The sequence below is a fragment of the Eptatretus burgeri genome, chromosome 5 (genome assembly GCF_056783735.1).
Source record: "Eptatretus burgeri isolate ZD-2024b chromosome 5, Ebu_testis_v1, whole genome shotgun sequence".
NCBI classification, from domain to species: Eukaryota; Metazoa; Chordata; class Myxini; order Myxiniformes; family Myxinidae; genus Eptatretus; species Eptatretus burgeri.
The window spans coordinates 32,455,337-32,475,675 of record NC_140965.1 but is presented as its reverse complement, the minus strand read 5'-3'; the positions used below and the strand labels follow the sequence as shown (position 1 = coordinate 32,475,675).

Below are 20,339 nucleotides of genomic sequence, written 5' to 3'. Positions count from 1 at the left end.
CAATCCTCATTTTCTGACACCTGTACTCATACCACCATTCTCAAACACCCATTCTGAACACCCACTCCCAAACCCTCATGTGCTGATACCCGCACTCGATCTCACACTTTCATGCTTCATTCTCTAACACACATTCTCAGGCCACATCACCTCACCAGCATTTCGGCGAAATAATCGCCACTCCAGCATTGTAATGATTGTAATTCTTCGCCATTCCAGCATCCCAGTCAAAACGGATCAAAGGAGGTGCTTCCTGAAAGGCAAAGGATGCACTGACCCTAACCCCCGTCCCCAATCCGGTAACCAATCCGAGCTGCCCAATCGCAACATGCCTCAGCCAATCGGTGTTGGATGCAAACGTGGACATGATTGGAGACACCATGCAGGGGATGATTAAAAAAACCAGGACGAAGTGGTTTGGAAAGAGTTGATGTGCAGAACGGGAGAAGTTCAGTTTGGGAGAAGAAAGCGGTCCAAGTGTGGTGCAAAGCAGCGCAGCGCTGAGTTCCGAGTCCAAATTCTGGGGGAGTTTTTGCGTCCTAACGGTAGGGGATCTGGCCAGGTCGACCAGGCCTCTGGAACGCCAGGTGGAATGAGTGAGCGCCAAGTGGAGAGCAAAGCACTTTGAAGCGGAACGCAAAAGGTGCCAAGTAGGGCACTTCCGAAAGTGCCAAGCAGAATGGGCGCTCATATCGGTTCGCAAAGCGCCAAGCAGAGAGCAAAATGCTTTCAAGCAGAAAGCAAAAGGTGCCAAGCCAGGCGCTTCACAAAGTGCCAAGTAGGATGAGCGGTGACCAAAGTCGCGGTCAAACTAACTTCTCACATGTCTTCACACACCATATACCTTTGCACCTACCAGCACATGCACCCCATTGCCTCGCACTGTTGTGGAATATCAATGATCAATTTGAGTCCCAACAGTTCTTTTCAGGGCTAAGCACGATACAATTCCACATGACAGCGCACCTCTCACCTGCACCTCTCACTCACCTGCATCAATACCTCATTGGAATCCACATGGGCCAAGCCTGCTCATGTACGAGTGAGGAAGGGGTTGCCAACATACCCTGACTTCTTCTTTCTTTCTGTCCCCTTTTCTATCTAATTTCCCCAAATGAATGCGGCACCTGTCTGTATTTCATTTAAGGCTGATTGTATAAGGGGTTCTTTTGAGTGCTCGGGGGTACAACTTTTCTTGTGTGACACTGCAATCTCTTGTAAATATGTGCCTGTAAATACTTGCCCTTTAATACAAGATTTTTTCTTCCAAGCCTGCTCAGTATTGATTTTTCTCCAATGGTTAGAGACGGTATGTCATTAGTAAATGGGAGGTTGTACCCCTCTGATTCGCTGCACTAGTCGAGCCAACGTCCCACATGCAGTTCCGCTCGGACATACGTAATAAATACACAAAGGTGGGGTGTCAAAGGCATGGTTCCTCATGTGGGATAATTAAATCAGCAATAAGGTAACGCGAGATTTGGCGTGGGGACCCTGCCAGATTTTGTCACCTCAGACGGTCCGTGGTTGATTAGAAACCCATCGGGTTGCGGAGTTATCCATGGCTTGTCGGCTTCAGGGTCAAAGGTAGGTCAAAGGTAATACAAAGACATCATTTTTTTCATTCCTGGTTGTTCCTCACAACTCTCTCTCTCTCTCTCTCTCTCTCTCTCTCTCTCTCTCTCTCTCTCTCTCTCTCTCTCCCTCTCTCTTTCACACACACACACACACACACACACACACACACACACACACACACACACACACTTGTATTTTGAGAAAAAAAACTTCACAAAAAATTTGGGGAACTTTTGGTGTTGGGAGTTAGTGAACAAAAAACACCGACAGCAGATTCAGCTTTTGACGAGACCCTCACACAGACATCGCGATCAATACACGTGCATCCAATCCACACAAACACACCAGGCTGAAAGTTGTTGACCCCCCTGTCCCCTCCTCCCTTTGCTTTCATTCTTCCCCTCATCCATTCTTTAATTAATCCAAATGCCCCTCTATTGTGTTCTTGTACCCAGCTGTTGGTGTGTTTCCGCTATTTCCACTATGTTCTTTCTGTTCTGTTCTGGTCAGCTCTGTGTTGTAGCTCTTTCATGAGCCTCTACTATGCATACAAAAACAAAACTATTACCCATCTACACCTAAACTACCCACGGATTCTGCCAAAATCCCTGCACCCCACTATCCTCAATAATTCTAAGTATCAATCCAAATTCCAGTTTAAACCTATATTCTGTTTCTGCTGCCATTACATTCCCAAGGAGACCACTCCACGCATTCACTACTCTCCTAGTGAAAGACCCTTGTCTTACTATTATCCTAACTCTCGTCTTTATTCTCGGACTGTAGCCCTTGTTTCTGCCACTGTCCATTCTGCTCAAAACCCCTTCTGCATTTATTTTGCCAATGCCCTTACACATCTCAAATGTCTCTTTCAGATCCCCTTGTAAATTGTAATCACCTGGTTGATGGTGGATGTTGAAGATCCTATAGTGTGTTTCACAATTAGAGTAGGCGAGTCTTTCACAAAGAGTGCCGGCACCCTGAAAAAAAAAAGGACAAATTCCTGCCACCTTGATTCGAGTATCCTGCGACGACGGAGTGGCAATCAGTCCAGGATTGATTATACAGCCTTAAACGTTTCTCGACCTGTCCTAAATGCTTCAAAGTTCTTTACCAACAGTCCACATGGCAGTCATTTATTTTTTGGTTCGCACAATTAATAACTGAACAATCCTTTTCGAATCAAATATGCTGTTGTTTCCAAGGAAAACAATACAGTATGATTTCGAACCAAATGCAAGCTTTCATGACAATTCTCAAATGTCAAAATCAGCATCTGGTCCCCTTTGAGGAAAACATAAATGATTCACAAAACTTCTCATCCCACTGCCCATCGACTCAGCCATTACAACAGCTGTTTTTACATCCTTGCTTCCGGGCGTAACATGAACTGAGCTGGTCAGGACTGGCAGGGGGGTTTGCTGTTGCCGAACAAAACTGAAACCTCAAAATAGCAGACGCCACATTCACTTCTGCTCCGTAATGTGAAAGATGTCGACAAGCATGGCTCTAACCATATCCTTTGTCATGATTTTTCTGTTATCAGCTTTTAAAGGTGCAGTATAATTTGTACAGTACTACTTGATTGTTGATAAGCTATGTGCAGTTATGTTCCAGTTTTATCCAGGAGAGGCTTAGACGTGAACATTCGAGATGCATTTCATGTTTCATCATCTCAGGTACAGTCCTTAAAGGGTTATATACCTACAGGGTGTGCAAAAAGTCCTTGTGCAATTTTGAACTTTTATGACTATTGATGTACACATGATTATGATGGAAACAAACTGTAAATAGCATGTGAAAGCATAATTCATCACGTTTTGTTCATGATAATGGTTTTGATTTTGGCTTTTTTGTATACAGTCCTGGCTCGTGGAAGAGCTGGAACGCAGAATGGATCAGGACGTAACAGAAAAAAAGTAACAGCAGAAAGAGAAGGGGAAATGCCAACAGCAGGACAAAGGGAAGGAAGAGACGGAGACGGACAAACAAGTTCAGTCATTCAAACTCCTGGGTCTCACTATCAGCCATGATTTTTCTTGGGGAAACCATATTTAAAGTTGGCCTCCAAGAACAGCCACCGACTGAATTGTGGATTTAACAACAACAGCAATCACAACAACTTTCATGTTGTCGTTATTGCTGTTGTTGAAGCTGAAATTCCCCTGGATTTCTTGACTAATTGAAATTTTCTGATGAGGCAACTTCCGCATCAGTGGTAAAATCAGCCACCACAATTACCACATTTGGTTCCTGAACAGCGATTAAATATTTTACATATCGCATTGTGCCAGCAAGACCAATAGGCCATGGGCCAGATATGGGCCCCGACCTCGCAGCAAACCTATGTTTTTTCTGAATCCCCTGGATATACTGAACACGAATATAAATGTTAACATTGAAAATCTTGAAGATGCACTACCTGTTTTGACCTTTTGAATAGGGGTACACTAAAATTATACTTTTATCGATTTGCATCGAATTCAATTTACGGATGGAATCAAAATGGCATGCAGAAGGCCCAAATCATATCCAATATACATGTATGATGCATCATATTGAAGATAATTGCATTCTGATAATCTGTATATGTCTAACAGTGCTGTACATCAAATCTAAATGAAATTATATGCATTTGAATATATATATATTCCCTATCTTTCGAATAAACGCAAAATCAACACTCCGTATTCCTCAATGAATATATTTGACATTATATTGTTACAGTTGTGAAAATTCACAGAACACCATTCAGGTATCCCAGAGATCAGTTATGTCGATAAGTGTGTGTTCAGATTAGATTTCCCCACTGATGTCGAAAGGGGTTTATTCGTGTAACCGGGCTGTGATCTTTGAGTCAGACATTATTCTTTTGCTATCTTTATTTTGGAGCAACCACCTTCTCCACAACCACCTTCTCCACAACCACCTTCTCCACAACCACGTTTTCCACAACCACCTTCTCCACAACCGCATCTCAACAACCACGCCATCCCCACCACAGCGCCAGCCACAACCACCACAAACACCTTCTCCACAACCGCCAACATCCACACAGACAACGGCCTCCCCAACGAATAACATCTCTGCCACCCAACACGATGGTTACTCAACAAGAAAGAACGGAAACAATGGTAAAAAAAACTGTTGCTCAGGAGAAAAACAGATACCACACTTCTAGGATTTTTCCACCGCGTGCGGCGGGGGAGGGGCGGGGCGCCGGGGCAATAGAAAGGCTCGCTGAACGCCAAGCGAAGAGGAGTTGTGGAAGTTGTGGAGGTCTGGGAGCGGAGTGGAAAGAGAGTCCCTCTGCTTGGTCTCTCTCGGTCGACGGAGGTGCCGGTGGAGCCGGAGAGGAGTCGCCAGCTGGATCGCCATTGAAGGCACGGGTGGAGTCCAGCGGAGTGCGGGCAGGGCCACTGAGGGTCACCGAACCAAGGCCCGGCGAGTCACCACGAGGGTGAAAGGTAGCCTGCTCGGTCTCTCGGAACCTCGCAGTCATCCCGGCTCCGTGAACTATTAAAGACCCACGAGGTCCAGTTCTGCCCTTTTTTTTCCTGGGGTTTTTCTTTTTATGAACATTGTGGCGCCATGTCCGTAAGTAGAACTGTTAAGTGCATGTAAATAAATAATAGAACGGTAGTAGTTCTTTTGTCGTGCTTGTATTACCTGCATTGCTTTTGTTGACTGCATATTTGCATGCGTGTTTGCCTTGCATAATTGCATACATGCATGCCTGCATACGTGCTTTGTGAATAAATGTCATTGTGTGAATGTTCACCTGCTCGTTGCATCCTCTTCCCTCAATTGAACTGCCATAGTTAAGTTCGGAATATTAGCTGGCTTTTTAATAGCCGATAATAGAATCGGGTCCGACGGGCTTGGCGATAATCCGCTTGGAATTCGGAAACAGAGCGAGCTGCTTAAGCGGCTCGTTTCTGTACAGGTTCTATCGAGGTGTAAATCCCTGGTATTTCTATCTACGCGCATACTTAGGTAAATCGACAATTCGGCGATCGGACCCTGTCGCGCGTGGACAGAATAGTTGGCTGATTTTCGGTGTGATTAAAAACACACCCATAGCTGGATTTTGGCGTTGATCCGAAAGCTGCGAGTGGGTTTGCCACGTCCGGTGGCCGCGCGGCTGCGATTAGTTAAAAGCAGTCGCCCGCACGCCGGCGCGGCGGAAAACTACAACAATATCAATTGTATTGCAAGTACAGACTATTCAATGATAGTGAGAAACGGTATTAATTACCTTTTCTTTTTCGAAAATATCAAGCAACTATTATGAAAATATACAACGTTATCACACAATAAGCATAAAACGGGTATTCAGACAAATAATGTTTTCCATCAACCACATTTTGATGAAATACACATTTGTGGTCACTTTTATGGAACATTACTTGAAAAACTATTACCATGATTACAGAGAATTAGACATAATACCACATAAAATATTATTTAATAGTATAGTTTGAAAGCAACCAAAAAAATCCAAGATGGCCACCATCAGCATCACCAAACTACAAGATATTTCATTGCACATAAACATTTCCAGTCTATATCTCCATAATCCGGATCATGTCAGTTACCTATAATACAAGAATATTTTAAGTGCATTATTTCATTATCCATATTTCTTCCCATATTCATCCATCATATTTCCAAACATCCATCTACAACTTTCAGTGCCAATGCAGACTGCAGAAAGCATACGTTTCAGAGTGAATAAAATCGTGTTTATATTTGCATTATATCCGCATCATATTGAATACAATATTCACGGAACTAAGTAACATAACCAAATCTCAAACATGGTAAGGATTTAAATACAACATATCTTCTAAACAATTCAAAACAGAAGCATACTCCAATAGAAATGAATGTTCCTGTTGTTAACGTGAATTGTAACTAATCCTACTCATTGTCAGACTCTGAGCTGTCTCCATTAAGATAGTCCGATTCGTCTGGAATGTCCGAGTCCGAGTCATTGATGTTCGCTGAATCTTCAGCGATGTCTGCCAACTGCTGTGGCAGGACCCCTCCCCCGTACCAAAGAGGCTCCAGCTTCCCCTCAACTAAAATCCACCCATGTCCATCACTTGGCTCAGGGATCTCAAGATTTGCAACATGGGCTCTTTTCCAAATGCCAAGTTGGAAGTTGACTCTCCGGATGTGTTGCTCCAGCCTCTTCTTGCATTGAGGGAGAGTGCCCATGTCAACTGTGCTCGAACGTGAGAGATGGTCATCATCTTTCGCATACAGCTCATTCATTTTCATGAACTGCAACTCATCGACGCTCTGAGTACGAGGTCTTCCATATAACGCACAGGTGAACTCGTCCAGGTCATCCATCAGGTCGTCGGGTACTTCCCACGTATCTCCTAATCTAGCTAGAACTGGTACAAACTTGGGCAGCCTAGAAAGGGTCTTCAGTGGCTTCACGTTGCCTCGACCCTTGAAAGCGCTGGTCGAGTCGCAGCCACTGAATACATGAAGAGCCATTATTGCTGTTGAATGCAGTGTAGAATAACCACGGGCAATTTCGGTCACGTCGATAAGCCTCTTCTTGTTCCCGGTACCTGTGTCAAACAAGATCGTCACATCTGTCATAGTTGCAGCGAAGTGCATGAGGATGACAAATATATCACTATCTTGACTCTTCACCCTGATGTGGCTGTACTTCTGACTCCTGGCATACTCGCAATACAGAATGATTCGAGAATCAGTTTCTTCTTGAGTAGATTTTAGTGTGATCAGTTCTCTGTTACACGTTGACAGACCGTCTTCAGATGTCAGTAGATATGCTGATCCACCACAAGTCACAATTACCTTCCTCCCGTGTAACTTTCTGGCATATGCGTCTTGGCTCCAGAGTCGAGTGAGGAGTTCAATGAACTGTTGCTTGTTCTCATCATTGCTCAAGAAGAACTTCCAATCTGCAGGTTCTTTAGTGTTTCCCCCTTCAGAATCAGTTTGTCCCCAGATCCTCTCCTCAGTCGTTCCATCGCTTTCACAGAATTGGGTATGTAGCTATCTGTGCTAAACACGACGTCACCTGACTTCGGCAGGATGTGGAACACTTTTTCGCATATCTGGCTGAAGTTACCTGGTATCTCCTTTAGGAAGTAGAAACAGGCATTGTCATCGAAAATGACAAGTGTTTCGTCATTCGGAGGTTGGTGGCCCATGTTACTGGCCATATCTGGCCCATGGCCTATCATATTTCAAGAAATATAAGGTAATTAAAACCGTTTCTCACTATCATTGAATAGTCTGTACCTGCAATACAATTCATATAATGTCAAATATTACATTATATGAATTCATTGAGGAATACGGAGTGTTGATTTTGTGTTTATTCGAAAGATAGGGAATATATATTCAAATGTATATAATTTAATTTAAATTTAATGTACAACACTGTGAGACATATACAGATGATCAGAATGCAATTATCGTCAATTTGATGCATCATACATGTATATTGAATATGATTTGGGCCTTCTGCATGCCATTTTGATTCCATCCGTAAATTTAATTCAACGCAAACCGATAAAAGTATAATTTTAGGGAACCCCTATTCAAAAGGTCAAAAAAGGTAGTGCATCCCAAAATTTCAATGTTCCGTGTTCAATGTTCCGTGTTGAACAATGTTCAATGTTCAACATTCATATCCGTGTTCAGTATATCCAGGGGATTCAGAAAAACATAGGTTTGCTGGGAGGTGGTGCACGGTGGCCATATCTGGCCCTTGGCCTACAAGCTTCCTGCCACTACGCTTTCAATGTGTGATGTTTATTGAATGATGTCTTCCCAGATGTGGATGTGGTTAGACGTGGACCAATTGCCGAGCCACCTTGCTCGCTTGTCCTGTCCCCAATGGACTACATTTTATGGGGCGATGTTAAACTGTTGTTTAGTCATCAAAACCACATTTTTTGGATGACCTTATTGCTAAGATCCCAAAAGCAATTCATGAAATTACTCAGCAGCAACTGGAGAATGTTTTTCAAACAAGTTGAAAATTCGGATTTAACGATCTATTACGAAATATGGTGGTTATGTTGAAGCCTCAACATTTGAACTGTATTGAGTTAAAACTTGATGAATTCTGATTTCAAGCACTATTGTACATATCCAGGCGATGCATGATGTCATTGCCGGGTGCTGAAGGGAGTACTCAGTTTTTACTCTGTTGTTTGTTTTCTTTCTTGTTTGTCCGGGTGATATCTCAGCCATCCTTTGAGCTACAAAACTGAAATTTGGGGACAAAAGTGAAGATGTACTTTGGCAAAAATGGTATTTTACTGGCAAAAAAAGAAATAAATAAAATACTTTTATTATTATAGATTTATTAATTACTTATTTATTTTATTTCTCATCCTGGAAATCTCTCAGGCACCTTTTGAGCAAGGAAGCTGATATTTAGACTCAACAGTGAACAGGTGATTTGGCTGTAAAGAGTATTTTTGATTTATTGATGAATCAATCAATCGATTAATTATTCATTTTTTAATGAATTATTTCACTTTCAAAAAGTTACAGATTTGGATGAAACAACGGTGGTTTTGATATGCTATTAGCCAATTGATTAAGAAATTAATTATTTTGCGATTATTATTTACCTATTTTAATTTTGCAATTAATCAATCAATTATTGCACACCACTCCCTCTAAATTCCGTCTCCATGTGCTGCACAGCAAGTAAGTAGTATTTGTACACATTTAATTCAGAAGTACATTTATACACATAAACTAAGTGTCATTTGTGCACATTCATCTCAGAAGTACATTTATACACATAAACTAAGTGTCATTTGTACACATTGTTATGGATTAGTAAATCCAATGCAAATCCTATATGGTTGGAAATGTTCAGTTTTGTGTTAAAGACATGATTCTGATCATTTGGGGACAAAAGGCAACTCAAGTTTCAGTGAATTAATTAAATGAGATGTAAAGTGCGACAAAGGATTCGTGCACAGACATCAGTATGCGTCATGGGCTGTGACATCAAGACGGCTGGTCAACAGAGCTTTGAAGATGACCGGTGTTGAGACTGAATGCTTTGGTCTTTGGATTCAACCAGTTTTGCCTTGCTGCGAGATTGACCTTGCGAGTTTTCCATAAAAAGGTGAGGCGAGGAGTGATCGGGAGAAGGCAAGGAGAAAGAAACGAGAAAGATCGAAGCAGATGAGATTAGGTGGTGATCTTGGAGGTGACCCGGATATCCAGCTCTAGCAGTGTACGGAGCTTTGGAACAGTGGAGTGCTGGGCACAGTGGGTGACAGGCATCGACGGTCTCGTGTGCTTTTGTACTGAGCACATGGTGGCCACTGACCTGGTGTATGGCTTCACTCCTGCTGGCCGATCGGTTGCGCGCCCGAAGCGCCAACACAGCACGCCAAGGTTGTCCCTCCCTCCACCTCGCGCATTCTCGTGGTTCGACTAGAGACGTGGTGAGATCCACACTGCATGAGCATTCCTGCGGGGTTCGCACACTCTACACCCAGAGATGAACCACTCATCTGCAAGGTTCGTTTCTGCACGACTTTTCATGGTCAAATTTGTTTCATCTACACGGCAAAACTACACACAGCAAAAGGTTCACAGATCTGCACGCTTGTTTGACATGGCAAGAGGTTTAATTGCACAGTTGGACACTGCAAGATCTTAACGTTGGTTCACGGCACGAATCCTGGTAAAAGGGGGTGTATTAACACGTGAATGTAAAGTTGCCTTTGTCAAGAGAGTAATTGCTTTTGTAAAGAGTTGTTGAAGTATTTGAAACTGCATTGAGATCTGTGTGTGTAACTTTGATTTGATTATGCATTGACTGTGACTTGTACTCTTCTGTGTGGAAGTTTATAGTCACTGAGGAATTGTACTTGAATTGTAATTGCATTTTTAATGATATATATTAGCGCAGGTTAACAGTGGGGTTGAAATAAATTACATTCTTAAAATTCCTTAAGTTGTATGTCGATGGTTCACCTGGTTTGTTCACAATTGATTGAAAAGTTTAACGTGATCGTTTATATCGTCTGCCGTGCTACCCTTTGGAACACTCAAGGAACACTCGTTTCGAGGTTGTGAAGGTGGCGCGTAACAGAAACTGGGGGCTCATCCGGGATTTATCCAGATTGATAGTCCGGGATTTATCCAGATTAATTAGTCCGAGATTGATCCATATTGTTGTTGTTGTTTCATCCAATTGTGTTGTTGTGAAAGTAGCACGTAACAACATTCACCCCAGAAGTACATTTACACACATAAACTAAGTATCATTTGTACATATTTACCTGAGAAGTTCACCGCTCCTTCCCAATTCCATCTCTACGTGCAGCACGGCGATGTCGCATGCTGGATGATTTGTTCTTTATTTATTTTTCATGGAGGTGGTGTACTTTGAATGTATCTGTACTTGTTCATAGTTTGTTTCTATCGTGTGTCCATCAAAAGTTGTGAGAGTTCAAAGTTACACAAGGACTTTAAGGACGCCCTGTATCGAGGTTTGTTAATAGTTTATAACTCAAATGAATAAACAAAAAACAACAAATTAACATCCTGATTTGTAATGATCATTCTCTACCTTACAACTCTATAAATTGCACATGAGGTCAGTATCAGTTTTGCCTCAATGTACACAGTTTTCATCAAAAAAAAAAATTATTCTGCAGAAAAAAAATAATTGATTGAAAAGTTTAATGTGATCGTCTATATTGGTTGCCGTGCATCTCACCAACTGAGGCGAGTGATCTATCCACGAAGGACATATTCTAACCACTGGATGGTTATTGAACAAAGTAATCATCGAGTTGTGCATAATCAGTGGCATGACATCACAACTTACATATATATATATATATATATATATATATATATATATATATATATATATATTTATAACGATTGACTCAATCATTGACTCACTCATATAAATGTTTAGTACTTTTTGGTGATTTAGAAAACTGAAACTTTGCACACCGTAGCTTAAAACTATGATTGCAGCAAAAAAAAAGTCACAAAACTGTCCATAAGTGCCGTTAAACAAAAATATCCTTAAAGAAATGTTGGCCAGTAAGGAGAGTGGCGGAGCTTGGACTGCATAAATAAAGAGCTCATCCTGCTCACTCATTCTTCATTTCACTGATTTATTGATCTGCTTGCAGTATAATGCCCAGTTTTGCCCTACGAGTACAGTATATAGTTAATATCAAGAAACAAAAAAAAATGGAAGACAACCTTCAACCATTCATGTGTATATTTATAAAGAAATAAAAAATATATATCTTTCATTATGTTCCTGGTTTGTAAGAACGTCAAAAGACAATCGTTAAATCCACACAGTAAAATGCATTTGAACCTGAGATCCAAATATCTTGTGTTATGTGATCAGGTGGGAGCACCAAGCACACAAACACAGTTTTTTTGGTACGACCAGGTTTTCATTTCATTGACTGTACTATTCACATCATGTAATAACGGTGCTTCTCGAGAAATTTGTGCATCTTTCTCACAGAATCAAATGGATCAGAAGCTGAGAGTAATCTGTTCTCAACTCTGATGAAAAACTACAACAAGGGTATTCGACCAGCAAGAGATCCTTCAAGAAGGGTCACTGTTAGAGTCGGAATGACTTTGGCCCAGCTCATTAGCCTTGTGAGTTTGTCACCTGTTAATAACACTCAAACACATCATATGCAGTTGTCCCTTTTGAAAAAACAAAAGTGAAAAATTTAGTGTCGTGTGTGTGTGTGTGTGTGTGTGTGTGTGTGTGTGTGTGTGTGTGTGTGTGTCAGTTTGTGTGTCACTGTGTGTGTATCCTCCATAACTCCAAAGCTATAAAACCTAACAGCCTGAAACTTTGCATGCATACTAAGAAACCTACAAGGAAGTGCAAGAGTGAAAATTGGGTGTTTGGGTTAATTAAAAATTCCCTTTTGAAGATAATTAACGGCCTTATTTAATTATATCCTTCATCAGGCGATCTTTGGCCACCTCACTCTCTGGGTCTTAAGGCGTTTCCTGGGTAACCTCGCTGGGGTCGGAAGGTGTTTCCTGGGTAACCTCGCTGGGGTCTGAAGGCGTTTCCTGGGTAACCTCGCTGGGGTCTGAAGCTGCGATGTTTTCTGGCCTGCTCAACCATGTCTTGACTTGTAACAGGCCGCAACGATTTCTTTACGATAAAGTGGTTGTTTTCACATTCCTCGCTCATATTATGGAATGCCTGTTCATCATAAGTACAAATCGCGAGGTATATGGCAATGCTTATAAAACATCCGGAGACGTCAGTCTTCGTGGATTGACATTTCAGGGTCTCCAGGAGGTGAATGTTTAATGTTGCTTATCGCTTGCAAAACTCGCCATTTCCTAACAACCGTTTCGTTGGAGTGTTTGCTTGAGTGCTTAAGCCACTTGGCGGGCGCTCTCCAAGCTGCTTGGTTGTTCGTTTTGGTAAAAGTATCCGTGCTTTCAAGGGAACATTGATTCGACAGACGTACGTTTCCGCCTGTGTTGGGCCCTGCGGCACTGTGCGGTTGGTATCTCGGGAGGTGTCTCATCCGCTGAAAATGTGGAATTTCATTTTTACAAGATGTCTCTGTTTAACCTTTTTGTGCGATCTCCGAATATTATCCACACCTCACTTCAACATCGATACATATAAAAACAATAAGGTCCATCTGACCACGTGTTTGTCGTGATCTGGTTGTGAACGTAGAGAGCATTGATCAACATTTTGTGGTCTGTATCTTGATATATTTTTCAATTGTATTTTGTTAATTTCCCACTTGAATTCCTCTTTCAAAGAACTCTGTTTAGAATTTGTCTTTTACTTTGACATTGTGGGTTACAAGGACTTACAAGGAAATCGAACACAGGTGGAGGCCATTCAGCCCATCATGCCTGTGCGAACACCACACCAACGCATCGACACAAGATCCAAGGAAGAAAATGCAAAAAAAAAATTAATTATTTATTATTATTGTTGTACTTTAAGTTTTGGTAGTTTTTTTTTTTTTTTCTTCTTCCCCTCAGGGGAGGGGGCATGGGCCTGGCCAAAAACACACAACATCAACCATGCAACACCCCTCGACAAGACCCCCAACAGCACTCATACACATGCACACAATCACCCATCATTGCTCAAATTACTGAAAAGTCCTGTGAACATCCCCATACCCCTCTATCTCCATAACTTCCAGGTACTTATCTAATTCTAATTTAGACTTATCTACTGTTTCTGCTGCCACTACCTTTCAAGGGGGCCATTCCATGCATTAACTACTCTCTGAGTGAAAGTCCTCTGCCTTACTATCGCCTTAACTCTCCTCTTCTTTACTCTCAGGCCATGGCCCCTGGTCCTATCACTGTCTACTCTGTTAAATAATTAATCTGCACTTATTTTATCAATACCTTTCATTATCTTAAACATCTGTCATATCTCCTCGTAACCGCCTCATTTCTAGCGAATAAAGCCCTGTCTCCTTCAGCCGCTCCTCATAGCTGAGTCTATCTTGGCCCGGAATCAATCTCGTACCCCCCTGTGCTGAACCCTCTCGATGGCATCGTTGTCCTTCCTGAATTGTAATGACCAAAACTGTACACAATATTCTAGATGTGGCCCACCCGAAAATCCTGTACAATATTAACACCACCTCTTTTCATTTATAAATGATCTCCCTCCGAACACAACATAAAACCCTATTTGCTCTACCTATAGCTGCCTAGCACTGTGCTGATTGTTTACCTCCCGTATCTATTACCACCCCCAGGTTCTTCTCCTGTGTGACACACTCCAAAATTACCCCTTGCATCCTGTAATCTCTATTTTCATTGTTCTTTCCCATCCCCAACACCTTACACTTGCCCAGGTTAAATTCCATCTGCCAGTCTTTTGCCCAATCTATACAAGTATCAATACCTGGTGTTTCAAGCCAGGTGTTGGCGCAGTGGTTAGGGCAGCAGCTTGGGATCCAAAAGGTCCTGAGTTCAAGCCCCGTTGGGCCACTGAATTAATACACCAGGGGGTTGACTCAGCCTGTCATCCTCCCGAGGTCGGCGAAATGAGTACCAGTGTACTGGGCTGGTGTATACCCCGGTTGAAATAGGTGTACCAGATCCCTGTGTCGTAAGAGGTGACCAGGGTTGCGTCAGGAAGGGCATCCGGTGTAAAACATGGGCCAAATCACTATGCGGATTATATTGATGATCCGCTGTGGCGACCCCTAACGGGAGCAGCCGAAAGAAGAAGATACAAGTATCAATACTTTCCTGAATCTGATCACCACCCCCTCTGCTATCCACCTCACCTCCAAGCTTTATGTCATCTGCAAATTTGGAAAGCTTACTCTTTACCCCATTGTCCAAATCGTTGATGTAAATGTTGAATAGTAATGGTCTGAGTACAGGTATCCCTGAGGTACCCCACTACTTACATCCTCCCAGCAAGACATCCTCCCACTCACAGCCACTCTTTCCTTCTTACCACTAAGCCAGTTTGCAATCCATTTAGCTACCTGACCAGCCACTCCACAAACCCTCACTTTGGCTAACAACCCCCGACATGGTACCTTATCAAATTCCTTCTTAAAGTCTAGATATACTATGTCCACTGCCTTTCCCTCATCCACCCAATCAGACACTGCTTCATCGAACTCTAAAAGATTTGTGAAACAGGAACTACCTTTGGTAAACCCATGACTACTACCTTTAATTAGTTTGTATTTGTTTAAATGGTTCCTCATCCAGTCTTTAATTAATGTCTCCAACACCTTCCCCACAACTGAAGTCAAACTAACAGGTTTATAGTTCCCTAATTCTTCTCTGGATCCTTTCTTAAATAATGGTGTTACATTTGTTACTCTCCAATCCTCCGGTACCTGTCCTGACTCCAGGGAGCTATTTAAAATATCCGTTAACATCTTGCTTACCTGCTCAGCCACCTCCATCAATACTCTCGGTTGCATATTGTCTGGACCCGGAACCTTATCTACTCTTAGATTTCCTAGCTGTTCCTTTACTTCCTCCACTCCAACCTGGATCTTCTGTAAAAGCTGAATCTTTGTTTGTGTTTGTCGTTTTTATGTATTTTATACGTGTGAACATATATAAACTGTATTACCATAATGGAAGTGTGTGTGTGTGTGTGTGTGTGTGTGTGTGTGTGTGTGTGTGTGTGTGTGTGTGTGTGTGTGTGTGTGTGTGTGTGTGTACCTGCAAGTTGTTGTTGCCTGCTATCTCCACATGTGGGTAGGTTTCAGAAGGGGAAACAGAGACCTGCTAGGTCTCAAAGTGTGTGTGTGTGTGTGTGTGTGTGTGTGTGTGTGTGTGTGTGTGTGTTCATCTTCATTTCGGTAAGGGGTCACGATTCATGGACCAAGCTGTAAAGTTTTCTGTTTTCAAAGTTTTGTGCCGAGGGCTCTTTTCAGGATTGTCGCTGAACCATGGACAGCTTCCATCTCTAGTTCGTTTTTCGCGATATTCCCAGGGATGGTTTTTAATATATCTTTGAGGATCTTAATCATTCCACGAGGTTATTCGTCATCACTGGTACAACTTTGGCATTCTTCAGCTTCCAGGATCTTTTCACTTCATGCTTGTCTTGGCATTTGGTCATTTTCTTGATTTCTGCATGGTTAGTCCAAAATCACTGGTATTAACACCTCAGTTAGCAATGCCTTCTTCTCTCTTTTTTGTACCTAAGTATGATATCCGGTCGCAATACTTTGTTTTCAATGTTCACGCCCAATGGGATCATAAGGTCGTACGTGAACGGAACTTCAATGTTTTCAGGGATTGCTTTAGGTTCATTTTCCCACAACTTTTCTGGAACTGGAATATCAAAGTTTTTGTCGATGTGCCAGCGGATTACTTTACAAACTCTGTTGTGTGATTGTGTGTACAGCTGTTCTGAAACGTTTTTTTTTTAATTTTTTTTTGTGTTCAGTTATTAAGCCTCACCTATCATTCTCTTTGCTAACCCCACCTACACCCCTCACCTGTCTTTGTTTTTTTTTTCCCCTCCTCTCCCCCACCCTTTTCTCTCACTCTGTCCCCTCATAAAATGCAGCACTCTCCTCCCACGCCTCTGTCGCTCTTTTGCTCTGTGTGTCTCTCCCTCTCCTCCCTCCTGCAGTGAATAGCAACGTTTGATGAGGAGTTGCTCTCCCCACCTCCCCCCTAACTCTCCTCCCCCCATCCTCTCTGCCTCCCCTTCCCCCTCTCACCCTACATCTGCCTCCTCTCTCTCTCCCTCCCTCGTTCTCTCCCCCCCCCACTTTATTGAAACATTAGTGAAGCGACAGGCTGTATTTGCTAGTAATAAATATTATGGAGTATATTGTAGGGAAAGTGGCCTGCAAAAATATTCACCCCTGACCAGTAATGCCACGTTAAGATGAATTACCAATTATGTTGAAACAATTTTTCCAAATGACCCTTTTATTCATAACTGAAGAGATCAAACTAAACACTGATATAGTTGAAGGAGGTTACATGTCAGGAATTCCTGTTAAAAACATGTTCAAATCAAAATTCACTGGTTGTAAATGTGTTCAACCCCTGAGGTCAGTACTTGGTGGAAACACCTTTTGCAGGAATGACTACTATGAGTGTTTTGGGGGGAAGTCTCCACCAGCTTTGGACAGTGAGATGGTGAAATCTTTGCCGATTCCTCCCGTGAAAATTGCTCTAGTTCTGCCAAGTTTGATGGGGATCGTCGATGGACTGCAATCTTCAAGTCTCGCCATAAATGCTCAACTGGGTTCAAGTCAGGACTTTGACAGGGCCACTCAAGAACATTTATTTTATTATTATTTAACCACTCGAGTGTGGCTTTACTTTTGTGCTTCGGATCTTTGTCGTGCTGAAATGTGAATCTCCTACCCAGTTTCAGATTCATGACTGACTCAAGGAGGATTTTCACCGCAGGTTCTCCTGCACTTTGTACCATCCGTTGTCACTTGCCAGTCCTTGCTGATGAAAAACAGCTCCATAACATGAAATTTCAGCTTAAATCCAGGAGAATGGCACTATCCCAGCCTCGGCTGGATGATGGCAAGCTCAAGGATGAGAGGATAGCTGAGGAGTTTACAAACAGGCTGAGTGGAGATTTGGGGGGTCTGGGCGCTTTGGGGAATCCAAAAGAGTAGTGGAGTGCCTTCAAGACCACCATCCTTGATGTTGCCGGTGGATGTCTCGGAACTCACCATCAGGCGAAGAAGAATTTTGTCTCTCAAGGGACACTGGGTACCATTGAACAGAGTCATAGGGCTAGGCATAATGGCAGGGCTGAGCTGTTCAGGGAGTTGAGACGTAAAACAGTATGTGCGCTGAGGGTGGACAAGGAGGCCGATGTGCAAGGAGCATGTGAGGGGGGTAGAGCATCACCTGTGGTCGAATGACTATCGTCCTGCTTACAGGGGAATTCACGCATTGTGTTCCTCCAAGCCCATCCCTCGGTGTACTGCAGATAGAGTGGAGGGTGGTAGGCTCTTGACAGAGGAGTCTGAAGTGAAGGCCTGCTGGGGCGGTGACTTTGAGTGGCTGTACCAGGCCGACCCACCAACTGAGCTGTTGAATTGGATGTCGGGGTGTTACTACCCATATTGCTGACCCTCCAATAAACTGTGATCCACCTTCGTTTGTGGAAACACAGTCTGCAGTGAACCGGTTGAAATGTGGTAAAGCTCCTGGGATATGTGGCATCCATGCTGAACTTCTCAAGACTGATGGAAATGCTGTACTTGTGTCAATGCATGCAGGTCTTTGCTTTTCATGGAACACAGGCATCATTCCAACTGACTTGAAGAGGGGCCTTGTTGTACCTCTTTGGAAAGAGAAGGGTGATCGCCAGGACTGCAACAACTACCAAGGGGTGGCGCTGCTCTCAGTGTCGGGCAATGTCTTTGCTCGAATAATTATTGATTGGGTTCACCACCATCTCCTTGATCACCAGCACCCAGAGCAGTCATGCTTCACACCAAAGAGGTCAATGATTGTATCCTTGTTATTCAGGTCCTCACCAAGCACAGAGGAGAGTTTGGCAGGGATTGCTCGTAACCTATGTTGATCTCTGAAAGTGTTCGATTCAGTGAATTGGGATGCCCTCTTGTGGATTCTCGGTCTTTGTAGGGTGCCACCAGAACTGATCGATCTGATGTCTGAACAATACTCTGGCACTGACAGTGCTGTGAGATGTGGTGGTACCATCTCTGACTTATTTCCAGTTGTTACAGTAGTTCATCAGGGGTGTGTACTGGCACCCACACTTTTCAGCACTTGTATGGACTATATTCTGAGTAGGATGCTGGAGAGATCAAGCTGTGGTGAATCGTTTGGTAATGTCAATATTTCTGATCTTCATTTCACAGATGATGCAGTCATCTTTGTGGAGACTGGATATCCTTTTGGGGGCTATGGAGATGCTGAATGAGGAGTCGTAGCTGCTGGGATTATGGGTTTCCTGGGTCCAAACTAAAATCCAGGCTTTCAATGACATCCTTGATGCCGCGAGCTTGTCTTTACCTGCTTGTGGTGAGGATGTTGAGGTCACGGAGAGATTCACTTACAATGGCAGTGTCGAGGTCATGTCGAGGTCATTCCTCCCTTGTCGAGGTCATGTTTCCGCTGGCCGTGAGCCAGAGGTCAAAAGACGTCTGGGTCTGCCCTGGGGAGTCATGAATTCACTGGATCATGGGGTGTGGCACTGTCAGTACCTTTGCAGGAGGACGAAAGTCCGAGTTTTCAGGTCCTTGGTGCTTCCAGTCTTGCTCTACGGATGTGAGACTTGGACTCTGACCAGGGATCTGAGATGGAGACTTAATTCCTTTGGTACCAGGTCTCTTCGGAGAATCCTTGGCTGTCGCTGGTTGGACTTTGTGTCCAATGAGCGGTTGCTGAGAGAGACTCAAATGAGATTTGTTACCTGCATAGTCTGTGAGCGTCAGCTGCGGCTGTATAGACATGTGGCTCGTTTTCCAGACGCTGATCCTGACGCTGATTTCCAGACGGGCAAGTTTCTTTTCCTTGAGCTATTTATACTGGGATTGATTCCTCATGGGGTTTCATTTAATTAACAGCCACCCCATTCAAATGCAGAGCTTTTGATAATGACATAAAGCCGGCTATCTTTTCTGTATTTTGGTTCTCCTTTTTAAACTTTTTTTTTCAGCTTCTTTCAGTTTTTACTTGGGGTTGCCACTTATCTGTATTTTGTTTGGGGATGTTAAAGATCCAACGTTATCTTTGAAAAATGTAGGCCATTGTGTGCGCTTGCCAAATTCCCTGCTTTTGGGGTTAGCGACTGTCTATAATTCAAATTTCAAAAGATGTCTGATGGTAATCCATAGGAGGATTGTGGTGTTGTATCGGAGCACCGTAATGTGGTGTCATTCTTTGTTGTTATTCTTCTTCATCCATCACAATCCCACAACAAAAGTAAAATGTCAAAAGTTGTCATGATGGTAATCCATAAGAAGATTGTGGTGTCGTAATGTAGCGTCATTCCTCCTTTGTTTGGTTGTTTTTTGAGATTTCATCCCTCTATGTTTTTACAATATTTTAAATGTTTTTTTCTTTTATAATTACAACTACATGCAGTCATTGGTTAGTGCTTTAGTATGGCTATTGCAAGGACATGATGGGCCAAATAGCCTCCTACGTATTTCCTTGTACTGTACAAGTTTTTTTTTTCTCATTGCTGTAGTCGAAAAACTGATCAATCTATGTGCTTATGTACTTTGCATCAT

At 42.8% G+C, this 20,339-nt stretch overlaps 1 protein-coding gene across 3 annotated transcripts in view; it reads left to right on the top strand.

Annotated features, from left to right (window-relative positions):
• The first annotated feature begins 2,991 nt into the window (after positions 1-2,991).
• The window catches only part of CHRNB1 (cholinergic receptor nicotinic beta 1 subunit), a 70,138-nt gene continuing 52,790 nt past the window's right edge, over positions 2,992-20,339 (top strand). Inside the window, exons 1-2 of one of the 3 annotated variants that reach the window (XM_085881307.1) lie at positions 2,992-3,133; positions 12,110-12,249. In XM_085881307.1, the coding sequence (XP_085737433.1) occupies positions 3,070-3,133; positions 12,110-12,249 (204 nt within the window). In that variant the 5' untranslated portion in view covers positions 2,992-3,069. Of the gene's footprint in view, positions 3,258-8,852; positions 8,887-12,109; positions 12,250-20,339 lie in introns of those variants that run through there. The other 2 variants (XM_085881309.1, XM_085881308.1) reach the window with 2 other exon arrangements.